This window comes from Salmo salar, chromosome 02, assembly GCF_965601325.2.
Source record: "Salmo salar chromosome 02, fSalSal1, whole genome shotgun sequence".
Lineage (NCBI taxonomy): Eukaryota > Metazoa > Chordata > Actinopteri > Salmoniformes > Salmonidae > Salmo > Salmo salar.
In genome coordinates, this window is record NC_138292.1 from 32,903,479 (window position 1) to 32,916,537 (window position 13,059).

The following is a 13,059-nucleotide window of genomic DNA, read 5'->3' on the forward strand; positions in this document are numbered from 1 at the left end:
TTTCAGCATTTTTATTTCCATGGCTGATTTTCTCATGCTCTCTCTTGTCTCTCTGCAGCAGACATGCAGAATAGTGAGCAATATATTTGGAACATCAAATTGCAATAAAATCGCAGTAGCGAATTGCAATATGTATAGAATCATGAAAAACCCTGGCAATTTCCAGCCCTAATACACACACACCAAATTGCAAGACAACAGCGTCTTGTAGTAAAAGAGGCTAGATACTCAGTACTCCGATATACTGTCTATGGCTGGAGACTAACAGGCTACAGTCAAAACCATTAGCAGGATAAGAAGCTAAGGTCACTATCAGGTGGCCATTTGTAAACACCCACTGGAACACACAACTAGGTTTGGGCGGTATACCGTATATACTGTATAGCGGGGTATTTAAAAAAAGCCACGGGATGGTTTTTCAATACTGTCAAAACAAACGTTTTTCAATTCATTTGAATATTTGTAGCTACTTTTTAAGTTATTACCTGCAGTCAACTTGTGCAATACGTTAGGAGATAAAGCAGGTTGCGTTCTTCATTTTAACCTGTCACATTATTTTAGATGAAGCTTACAGTAGTTCCCCAGAACAGTTGAGCCAGTCACGTGTTTGTTTGTAAATAGCACAATGGGAGAAAGCGAGCTGGTGAGACCATAGCTCTCTATATCTATCTGCGAGTCTCTGTTGTGCAGCGCACATGAGGTGATGAAGTTACACTTGCATGCAAATCACTGCTAAATAATGGCTTTCTGCCAGAAGTCAAAGAGCTCTGGATGAGTTATCTGTATTGCTGCCATTTTTTCCCTGTGGATCTACCAATCATTTTTTTCTCCCCCGTTCATCTCCCATCTACTCCGTGTACACATGCTGCTCTTCTTTTTGAAAAGCACGCATCACAACTTTGTTCATTTCCACAACATCTCTTGTTCACTTTTGCTTGGAAACGTCCACACACACACCGAAAAGGACATTTGGTAGCTACTAGCTATGCTTGTGTAACTTCATGAGCTGTTTTTGCCTGTCTGCAATTAGTTTATGTTTGTTTTCGCTTGTTAGTATTTAGCTATGTAATTTCACTATTAGTTTGTGCAAATTTTATTAGCATTCTGGGAATAGAGGCCCAATGGGCTTTTCTTGCGTTTTTAGCCCCCACTTGTGTGCTTTGCCGGTAATACCGTAAATCCCAGTATGAGAGAAGGAAGGTATGACATGAAAATCTGAATACCGTACAACCTAATACACAACTCTTATCATTGACTCTCTACACAAACATCCTGACACACACACACACACACACACACACACACACACACACACACACACACACACACACACACACACACACACACACACACACACACACACACACACACATCTGGTGTTTTAGTGATTCTGGAGGTTATTTAAGGGTTTGTTTTATGTTGTTAGTGAGATTTGACAACATCGACGTCAAACAACTTAAAAGAAAAACATAAAACATTCTACTCTATTGGACAGTTTTTATTGAGATCAACGTGATGGTCCCAAGGTGGTTGGACGCACAATGCTACTGTACAAACCCAGCACACCTGCACTCGCGCACGCACACATACACATATACACAAACACTCAGTCTCTGTAATGTTTCCAACCCAGTGTGCGTGTTTCAACCTTTCTCTCTGGGAGCTCCTTGTTTAGATTTTAATGTGGATTTATGACCTCCGAGCTTACACACATAGCAGTCAGTATGTGTGTGCGTGTGTGCATGTGTGTGTGTGTGTGTGTGTGTGTGTGTGTGTGTGTGTGTGTGTGTGTGTGTGTGTGTGTGTGTGTGTGTGTGTGTGTGTGTGTGTGTGTGTGTGTGTGTGTGTGTGTGGTTACGACTCATTTCACCTCTCCTCGGGGTGCCTCTGGAACACGGGGAATGATTCATTATCAGCCAGGTTTATATACACACACACGCCATGCACTCTGATTTCTTCCACATAGAGTTTGGACATATGGAATAGTGGAGAGGTAAAGTTAGAGCTCCTTGGAGGGTCAGGGTTAGACTTTTTGTAACACTGCAACTAATAACAATTCACCATAGGAGGGTTGAAACGATGGTCTGATATGGTGTGTGATTGTGTTTGTCAGATGATCCAGACCCGGAGGGACAGGGTTTCTGCCAGGCCGGGTTCAGTGTGGATTTCACCAAGGTAACAACCATCACTACCCACGTGACGTCCTCATCACCGTCCATGTCATGACATCCTCATCACCGTCCATGTCATGACATCCTCATCACCGTCCATGTCATGACAATCCTCAATATAGAGAGAACCCCTTAGTTATTTTCACACAATCACAGCCGAGTCAAAATATTCCCAAGACGTGTGTGTGTGTGTGTGTATGTAAAAATACATGTTTGTCATAACACCCTCCCTCCTCCTCATCCTCATCCTCTCTTTCTCTCCGTCTGACCCGTCCTCTCTCAAGACAATAGAGAGACACACAATAAGGGTTAGAGGGGAGAGTGCTAGGAGGCATGCAACTTTGTCCGTTTCAATCACAGAGGGCCTTGCTCCTGTGAACATCTGAACCCTCTTCATCTCTGCTCAATGTACCCTCTTGTACAGGAAGCTGTCATTTTCAACAGGAAGTACACATGGATGACTGAAGACAGTATACACACACACACACACACACACACACACACACACACACACACACACACACACACACACACACACACACACACAGAGAAACAAACAGGCACACACACATTGTCTTTTATGATTGTTTCTTCAATGTTTATCAATCAGTGTGTATACAGGTAAGTCAGGACGAGCAAGACCACTTAAAGGTCCAATGCAACCATTTTTATCTGAATATTAAAACATGTTTTGGGTAACAATGAAGTACCTTACTGTGATTGGTTCTGATTAAAAGGGTAAAAATAAAAATAAATCGCTTCTTAGCAAAGAGCAATTTCAAAAGCAAGAATTTTGCTATAACTGTCTGGGAGTGGTCTGAGTGGGGAGGGGATAACTGAAAATTAGCTGTTATTGGCAGAGAGGTTTGGAACAGACTTTCTTATTGATCTATTAACTAATGTACTACCTGGTGATGACACCAGTCAGGCCAAAACTACAACCCAACAAAATGGGCTGGCATTTCAGTTGGTCTTTTCAAACAGCTCTTACACTAAAAGGGCATTATCATAATGTGGAAATATATATAAAACACAGGAAAATCATGTTTCTGACTCCACTGGGCCTTTAAAGTGCATTGAATTTGGTTTAACACAAGCAGATTAAGTATCGTCGCTTATATGATTCTGTGGGGTCATGATCAGGGGCTCTCGGCCCGACCCAGATGTATATACATTGCATTCAGAAAGTATTCAGACTCCTTCCCCTTTTCCACATTTTGTTACGTTACAGCCTTATTCTATAATGGATTTAAAAAAAATCCTCATCAATCTACACACAATACCCCATAATGACATAGTGAAAACAGGTTTTCAGAATAAAAAAAAAACAACAGAAATACCTTATTTGCATAAGTATTCAGACATCTTTGCTATGAGGCTCGAAATTGAGCTCAGGTCCATCCTGATCATCCTTGATATGTTTCTACAACTTGACTGGAGGCCACCTGTGCTAAATTCAATTGATTGGACATGATTTGGAAAGGCAAACACCTGTCTATAAAAGGTCCCACAGTTGACAGTTCATGTCAGAGCAAAAACCAAGCCATGAAGTCGAAGGAATTGTCCATAGAGCTCCGAGACAGGATTGTATTGAGGCACAGATCTGGGGAAGGGTACCAAAACATTTCTGCAGCATTGAAGATCCCCAAGGACACAGTGGCCTCCATCATTCTTAAATGGGAGAAGTTTGGAACCACCAAGACTCTTCCTAGAGCTGGCCACCCGGCCAAACTGAGCAATCGGGGGAGAAGGGCCTTGGTCAGGGAGGTGACCAAGAACCCGATGGTCACTCTGACAGAGCTCCAGAGTTCCCCTGTGGAGATGGGAGAACCTTCCAGAAGGACAAACATCTCTGCAGCACTATACCAATCAGGCCTTTATGGTAGAGTGGCCAGACAGAAGCCACTCCTCAGTAAAAGGCACCTGACAGTCAGCTTGGAGTTTGCCAAAAGGCATCTAAAGGACTCTCAGACCATGAGGATCTAGATTGTCTGGACTGATGAAACCAGGATTTAACTCCTTGGCCTGAATGCTAAGCGTCACATCTGGAGGAAACCTGGCACCATCCCTACGGTGAAGCATGGTGGTGGGGATGTTTTTCAGCTGCAGGGACTGGGAGACCTGTCAGGATCGAGGGAAAGATGCAAAGTAAAGTATAGAGAGACCCTTGATGAAAACCTGCTCCAGAGCGCTCAGGACCTCAGACTGGGGCGAAGGTTCACCTTCCAACAGGACAACAACCCTAAGCACACAGTCAAGACAATGCAGGAGTGGCATCGGGACATGTCTCTGAATGTCCTTGAGTGGCCCAGCCAGAGCCCAGACTTGAACCCGATCGGACATCTCTAGAGAGACCTGAAAATAGTTGTGCAGCGACGTTCCCCATCCAACCTGACAGAGCTTGAGAGGATCTGCAGAGAAGAATGGGAGAAACTCCCCAATACAGATGTGCCAAGCTTGTAGTGTCATACCCAAGAAGACTGAAGGCTGTAATCTCTGCCAAAGGTGCTTCAACAAAGTACTGAGTAAAGGGTCTGAATACCTATGTAAATGTAATATTTCTGTTTATTTATTTTTTATACATTTGTAAAAATATGTAAAAACCTGTTTTTGCTTTGTCATTATGGGGTATTGTGTGTAGATTTATGAGGTGGAATAAAACAATTTAATCAATTTTAGAGTAAGGCTGTAACATAACAAAATGTGAAAAAAAGTTAAGGGGTCTGAATACTTTCCGAAGGCACTGTAAATTCAGCTTTTGTCCAGTCTTGAATAAGTTAGTCCTAACCCTGGACTGACCCTGACTTTCTCTTCCTCAGGAGGGGACACTGGTGGTGGGCGGACCTGGAAGCTTCTACTGGCAAGGTAACATTAGCTCCCTCTATGTGAAACACTAGAATTGCAAAAAAAAAGGCAGAGAGACAAAGAGAGAGGGAGAAAGAGGTGAGTTCAGCAGCACGATGAAGGCACATTCCTGCACCAGACCTGGATTCACATAGTATTTGATGAAGCACTGCTCCAGTTCATTTCTCTCATTCCTGATGTGCAGTTTGATCCCAGGAGAAGCCAGAGTAGGACAAGGTAGAGTGAGAGACCCTCCCTTCTCTCTCTCTGACAGGAAGTGTTTGAGTGAGTCTAGGCTCAGTTGTAATGAGCTGATCAGAGGGTAATGGGGTGTGGAGGAACTCCCACTCTCCATGGTAGTGTGTGTGTTGGAGGGCAGACACCTGCTTCAGTCTGACAGTGGACCTTGAAGTTTGAAGGTGTGTGGGTGGATGTTTGTGTTGTGGGGGGGGGGGGGGGGTTGGACTCTTCCTGTCCTGATATCTCCTCGCTTATCTTCATTGAGTGGATATTAGCACACAGCTGTGTGTGTGTGACGGTGAGTGTGCATGCAAGTCTGCATTTATGTGTGTGTATGAGAGACAGGTACTAATACTGGGTAGTAAACTCTCCTCCTTTGATCACGGTCACTCCCATCATGTTAACCTCTGCGCCATATCGCTCCAGTCTCTTAATTCATTTAAAAATGAAAGAGGATAGGAACGTGCTTTTACAACAAGAACTGCCTTCTCTGTCTGCCATATGCCTTTAAAATGGAGAGATAGACAGAAGTGGGTAAGAGAGAGATAGATAGTCAATGAATCTTTTTATTAATAAATATTATGTTGTATTAATCCTTTGTTGAAGGTGGTTTATGATCTCTCTATACCCCTGGTGTGTGTGTGTGTGTGTGTGTGTGTGTGTGTGTGTGTGTGTGTGTGTGTGTGTGTGTGTGTGTGTGTGTGTGTGTGTGTGTGTGTGTGGTTGTGTGTGGTTGTGTGTGTGTGTGTGTGTGTGTGTGTGTGTGTGTGTGTGTGTGTGTGTGCGGGCATGAAATTGCCCTCAGCTTGGCTCAGCTTCCTGGTGTTTAAACACTTCCTCTAGATGTTTATAAAAGCTCTCAAAGCAGAGAGTTTATGGTCTCTAATATACAGCTATTATCACAGGTGATTATGCTGAGTTATTATGGGAAGCCTTTTATACAGCTTATTATCAGAGGATCTGAAGGAACCTCTTATACTATCAGTAACGAGGAAGTCTGCAGAGGGATAGGGTCTGTCTCTGTGATTAGGGTTAGGAGCTGTCTGTTATTATGGTGTGTGTGTGTGTGTGTGTGTGTGTCTGGAGAGGGTCTGTTTCTGTGTCTGTGGTTATGGTCTGTGAAGAGGGTCTGTCTTGTCTGTGTTTGTAGGTCTGTGATTTGGGTTAGTGTCTGTGTAGGTATGCATCTATAATTAGGGTTAGCGTCCATGTCTGTGAAGGGAGTTAGGGAAAGTGGGAGTCTGAGACAGGGGCAATTTCTCTCTGTCAGTACCCACCACATTAAGGAGGATTGATGTGAGGTTGAGGGCAGCTGGAGATAAAGCAGTAGGCCTATGTTTGTCTGACCTCCCCCTCCACACCACAGCATTTGCTACAATAGCAGAGAGAGAGAGCATAAGCCCTCTTTTAGACATAACAAATTTGCAACACAGTGTGTGTGTGTCATTCTAACTCCTGCTAACGAGGTGTTTCAATTTTCGTCAGGGAAGAGCTCCTCATACCTGTGAGTTTCATAACAAAGGGCAGGAAAGTGTGTGTGGGGGCGTGCATGTTTGTGTGACACCCGTCAGTGCAGAAGTTTTGCTCCCCATTGGGTCTGGGGTTGGCCTGTCCGTTACTGACCGTTGTGTGTTTCTGACCTCTCTCTCTCTCTCTCTCTCTCTCTCTCTCTCTCTCTCTCTCTCTCTCTCTCTCTCTCTCTCTCCTCTCTCTCTCTCTCTCTCTCTCTCTCTCTCTCTCTCTCTCTCTCTCTCTCTCTCTCTCTCTCTCTCTCTCTCTCTCTCTCTCTCTCTCTCTCTCTCTCTCTCTCTCCAGGTCAGGTGATGACTGCAGGCGTAGCAGAGATATTGAATGGTTACTCTCTGAAAGCCGTGCTCAGGAGAGTCCCTGGAGAGAAACACACACACGCTGCAGCTGATACCCACGACGACAGCTACCTAGGTAACACACACACACACACACACAGTTTCATCTACACACACAAACATGCCCCCACACACACACACTCACACACTCACTCACTAATATCTCTCTCTTGTCTACAGGTTACTCTGTGGCAGTGGGGGAATTCACAGGAGACTCAGAGCAAGGTAAAAGACAACACTTTAATCCCTGTGTGTTTGGTGCTTGCAGAGTTTCAGAGGCTAGTCCGATGGACAGTAAGTAACTAGTTACTACGCTGCAAACTAACCAAGAAAACTAACTTGCTACAAAACCATATGTTCTGCCTCCTACATCATCTTCTTAATTAAAACATGGCACCAAGGGTTGACACATGGTTGTATTATGATTGTATTGTGGTTGTAGGCTGGTTGTGGTCTCATCTTTGAATTCCTTAAAGCTGGAGCTTGCTGGGCTGGGTTTGTGGTCTGGTCTGTACCGGGAACAGGGTTTGGGGGAGGTACTCAGATCAAAACCACTCTCTGTCTCTCTATCTTTCTCTCTCCCATCCGTCATCAGTCAATCTGTTGTCAGCTTTTAGTGTCTTCAGTCAGGGTGGCCTAGAGACAGAGACACACTGAAAGGCAGGCATCCAGACAGGCAGACAGACAGGCAGACAGAAGAGCAGGCAGGCAGTGTTATATAATGTGTGTTCCTCTCTCCTTTCCAGAGCTAATAGCTGGGGTTCCGAGAGGGGCACAGAACTTTGGATATGTGAGTACAGAATCACACACATATACATGCATGCAAACATGCATAGCAGCACACACCACACACACACAGTATATGTAAGTATGGAATTATACAATTCCTGCGTGTCCAGAGAGGAAATGTTTCCAAAATAGAATTCCATTCCTAGTTTATATCGCTTAGCAACAACAAATCCCTCCACTCTGACCACAACACAGTCCTAACTCACACCAAGACATTTGTCTCCTTAATGACACATGACTTCCGCTCCATAAGAGCTGACTCAGCCTGACCCCTTTCCCTGACACACACACGACCCCCTCACCTCTAACACACACTAAAATCTAGATAGAGATGTATTCAGAGCAGACAAGCCTGTGTGGTTGTGCAAACAGGCTCTGGGGCCGGTAGCCCTCACATTTGTGGTCAGTGGGCGTTAGGGTTAGGCCTGTTTGGCCTGATGAGACTAGAGTAGCTGTCAGCCCACGTTAGCCTCTCAGACCTGGCGAGAAAACCAGCCTGACACCCCTGAGAGAGAGGAGGAGGAGGGGGGCCAGGGAGTTAAGTGTCTGCACGTGTCTTTCCCTCTGTCTGCCCCTCTGTCTGTCATTCCGAGCGAGCGACCGTCTATCTGTCTGTGTGTATGTCTGTCCGTCTGTCCGTTTCTCTCCCTGTCCGCCTGTCTGTTTCTCTATATTTGTTGGTGTTTTGTGTATGTTTGTCTCTTTAACTTTGTGAGTGCATGCACATGTGTGTGAATGTGTAGCCCCTGGCTGTCTCCATGTGGTTGTTATTGTAGGTCTTTTGAAGGAATTCTTAGCCCCTCTGTCTCCCCCACAACTGGTTTTATGGAAATGGAGGGTACGGAACAGAGGAGGGGAAGGGGGTAAGGCAGTGGGGACGATGGGGGGGTTGAAGGAGGGAGATGGGGGGAAGGGGGACCAGGCAGAGGGAAAGAGAGTTTCTATTTCAGCTCATTACATCCTGTGTATGCGTTTGCATGATGCGTGTGTGTGTGTGTACCTGTATCAGGTGTGTGACTCTTGTGTTCTGTTTCAGGTAGCTGTGATTAACTCCACTAATCTGACATTCATCATGAACTTCACAGGAGAGCAGGTCAGTAACACACAGTAACATCACACACATACACACACTGCTATTCATTTTTTACCCAACTACTTTATAGCACTACTGTACATCCCTGACTGTAGAGTCATGTTGTGAAATGTTTTGTCAGATGGCTTCCTACTTTGGCTATTCTGTGGCTGTTACTGACCTCAATGGAGACGGGTGAGTTGTCTGTCTGTCTCTATCTATCTTTCTATCTATCTATCGATCTATCTATCGATCAATCATCTCTCTCTCACATTTTCAATTTAAGGGGCTTTACTATTTTCTGTCTCTCTCACCTCTCTTGTCTCTCTTTGTCCGTCTGCCACTTTGTCACTCTTTACCTCTCTTCCTGTCCCTACACATCTTCATGGTTCTTGTAGTGAAAGAATTGTTTAGTCTGAGCCAAGAATGGAGAGAGGGAGGGAGGGAGAGCATTTTTCAGCATGTTCTTTGAAAAAGAAAGATAGATTTAGAGTTAGATAAACTTGGATTTTTTTGTCAGGAACATATACAGGATGCTACCCTCTACAACATAATCTTCACTCCAAATCAAAACTCAAAACCTACAACCTGATTTTGGACGGAATCACCTGGAAGGCTTACAACTACCAAAAGATTATTATCCCAAAGCTATACAGCAAATGCTCTGGAAAACAACAGAAACCTGAAAACACCATCCAACCTGGAACTGAGTGAGTCATGTTTAGTCTGAAGCTATATTCTATTTCCAAAAGCCAAGAAAAATATGTTACATTACTTTATATGGACTGAATGCTAAATTAAGGCTGCCAAGCTTGATACAACACTAATTAGCACTGACGTGTCAAGTGAGAGGTGTCAAAGCCCTTTAGCCAAACAATGGCAGGAAAGTCACACAGTCTACTCCAACCAAATGGAGAGGCCTTAGAAGCTGCCTCCCGTTGTTCAGAGGTAATTAAAATACAGTACCCTGTATATGCAAAGAATGTCGAGGCAAGAAAAGATCCCAAAATGAAGCTCCAGATGGAAAATAATGGGAACATCAGCAACCTCATCTTCCACACAAACCATCCCCTGGCATGGCACAGTGCTATATTAGTACACTACCCCTCTGTTAAGAGGGGGGGCGTTAACGAGGAGTGGAAACTCAGGATACTAGACAACGAGGACTCTGAGTCAGGTAATATACATCTCTATAAGTCTGGAACAGTATTGGTACAGGGCAACCCCAAACAGTTTCAGCTGTACTTTCACCTAATCAAAGAATTAGCACAGCTGGAGCTCTCCCTTGAGAATAATACCGCCACCCCGAGCGGGTCAGACCAGAACTCTTCATTAAATAACACCACAGACGACCAACCCCAAGCGGAAAGTCAACCTCCCAGCACAGAGTACTACCCCCTCATTGAAATGAAGGATACATTTACCCAGCTGGAGGTAAGGCAGGTGGAGCTGGGACAGCAGGTGATTACACTCCAGTCAGCACAGACCCAGACAACAGTCCAGCACAACAACACCCCCTTAACTTAACCAGACCCGGAGAGCTGAAGGTGGAGAGAGACATATCTGCACTCTGGACTGTGGTGAGACAACTTCAACAATATAAAAAGCAAGAGCAGGAGAAGAATAGAGCACTAGAGGAGAGGATCAGACTGCTGGAGGAGAGGGTGAGGGGATGACGTGTGGCAGAGAACAACCCACTAGAGAGGTGGCCACCACCACAGAGAAGCCAGCAGAACAGCCCACCTCAGCTCCCAACAAAAGTCTTGACACCACAGCAGAACAGTCCACACCAGATCCTGACCATAGTGTCGACATCACAGCAGAACAGACAAATTAAGAACCCCAAGCCCAGGGGATCTCACCCCCTCTGAGCACCCCCCCATACAGCGGGTAAACGCAAGTATTTCCCGTGACTGTGCCTCAAAACCAAATGTTTTCCTGGCCCACCACTCCACCCTGGACTTGAACAGCCTTTATGACCAGGACCACCTATACAAGGCAGCAGTGCCCACCTTCGCCAGGACCCTAAAGGACATCGCTCTCAAACGCAGCCCCAACACTTCATACAGGAGCAACAGATCAATAGACCCCCCCAGACCTACACCTAGAGGACCCACACCGAGAGGACCTACATCCAGACCACAACACCACCAGCCACATACCCCCACACCAACCAATCAACAACCCCCCAAGTCGACCATGCCTATACCCCATTTAGGCCCCCTCAGATCAGACCTATGCCCCTCATGCCCACCCCATGCACCCCACCCCCGAAAAATGGCCTCAACATGGAAGTCACACATACGCCCAGACCGTGAGCAGGCAAACAAGCCCAACCCCCACTCTTACACTAGCCCAAGCCAATGGTATGTACCAGATTCTCAGCAGGATCTGCTCACACTTACTGGCCTGAGGCCAAACCACACGACCAACAACATTGGACACTTTATGGAACACAAAGCCTTCACTATCTCATCCTGGAATATCCAAGGCCTGAGGTCATCTGCCTTTGGCCTAAAGAGCAGGAACCTGGACTTCATCAATGAAATTGGAAATACAGACATTGTCATCCTACAAGAAACCTGGTATAGAGGAGACGGACCCACTGTTTGCCCTCTACAGAGAGCTGGTAGTCCCATCCACCAAACTACCAGGTGTGAAACAGGGAAGGGACTCAGGGGGCATGCTAATTTGATATAGAGCAGACCTAACTCACTCCATTAAATTAATCAAAACAGGAATATTTTACATTTGGCTAGAAATTCAAAAGGAAATTATCTTAACAGATAGAAATGTCCTCCTGTGTGCTACCTATATCCCCCCACTAGAATCCCCATACTTTAATGAAGACAGCTTCTCCATCCTGGAGGGGGAAATCGATCATTTCCAGGCCCAGGGACATATACTAGTCTGTGGCGACCTAAATGCCAGAACCAGACAAGAACTTGACAACCTCTGCCTTGACAACACCTGCCTGGAGGTGACAGCATTCCCTCCCCGATATACCCCCTAGGCACAACTATGACAACATAACCAACAAAAACGGGTCACAACTCCTGCAGCTCTGTCGCACGCTGGTATGTACATAGTCAATGGTAGGCTTCGAGGGGACTCCTATGGTAGGTACACTTATAGCTCATCTCTTGGCAGTAGTACTGTAGACTACTTTATCACTGACCTCAACCCAGAGTGTTCACAGTCAGCCCACTGACACCCCTATCAGACCACAGCAAAATCACTGTCTACTTGAACAGAGCAATACTCAATCATGGGGCATCAAAGCCAAAGGAACTGAGTAATATTAAGAAATGCTATAAATGGAAGGAATGTAGTTTGGAAACCTACCAAAAAACAATTAGGCAACAACAAATTCATTCCTTTTTAGACAACTTCCAGGACAAAATGTTCCACTGTAATAGTGAAGGTGTAAACTTGGCAGTAGAAAATCTTAACAGTATATTTGACCTCTCAGCTTTCCTATCAAATCTAAAAATCTCAAATAGAAAACCGAAGAAAATGAACAACAATGACAAATGGTTTGATGAAGAATGCAAAAATCTAAGAAAGAAATTGAGAGACCTGTCCAACCAAAAACATAGAGACCCGGAAAACCTGAGTCTACGCCTTCACTATGGTGAATCACTAAAACAATACAGAAATACACTACAGAAAAAGAAGGAACAGCATGTCAGAAATCAGCTCAATGTAATTGAAGAATCCATAGACTCTAACCACTTCTGGGAAAATTGGAAAACACTAACAACAACACAAAAAATTATCTATCCAAAATGGAGATGTATGGGTAAACCACTTCTCCAATCTTTTTGGCTGTATAACAAAGAACAAACAGCAAAAACATATACATGATCAAATACAAATCTTAGAATCAAATATTAAAGACTACCAGACCCCACTGGATTCTCCAATTACCTTGAATGAACTACAGGACAATATAAAAACCCTACAACCCAAAAACGCCTGTGGTGTTGATGGTATCCTCAATGAAATGATCAAATATACAGACAACAAATTCTAATTGGCTATACTAAAACTCTTTAACATCATCCTTAGCTCTGGC

The 13,059-nt window shown here is 44.7% G+C and overlaps 1 protein-coding gene across 2 annotated transcripts in view; it reads left to right on the plus strand.

Moving 5' to 3' along the window:
* Window positions 1-13,059, plus strand: part of itga8 (integrin, alpha 8) — a 68,607-nt gene that overhangs the window by 4,286 nt on the left and 51,262 nt on the right. For both annotated transcript variants that reach the window (XR_014380661.1, XM_082962008.1), the window contains exons 5-11: window positions 2,114-2,175; window positions 4,991-5,036; window positions 7,071-7,196; window positions 7,301-7,345; window positions 7,867-7,910; window positions 8,946-9,002; window positions 9,124-9,176. Coding sequence is in view for 1 of the 2 variants with exons in the window: in XM_082962008.1 (XP_082818134.1) it covers window positions 2,114-2,175; window positions 4,991-5,036; window positions 7,071-7,196; window positions 7,301-7,345; window positions 7,867-7,910; window positions 8,946-9,002; window positions 9,124-9,176 (433 nt within the window). In the remaining variant the exon portion in view is untranslated. The remainder of the gene's footprint in view (window positions 1-2,113; window positions 2,176-4,990; window positions 5,037-7,070; window positions 7,197-7,300; window positions 7,346-7,866; window positions 7,911-8,945; window positions 9,003-9,123; window positions 9,177-13,059) is intronic.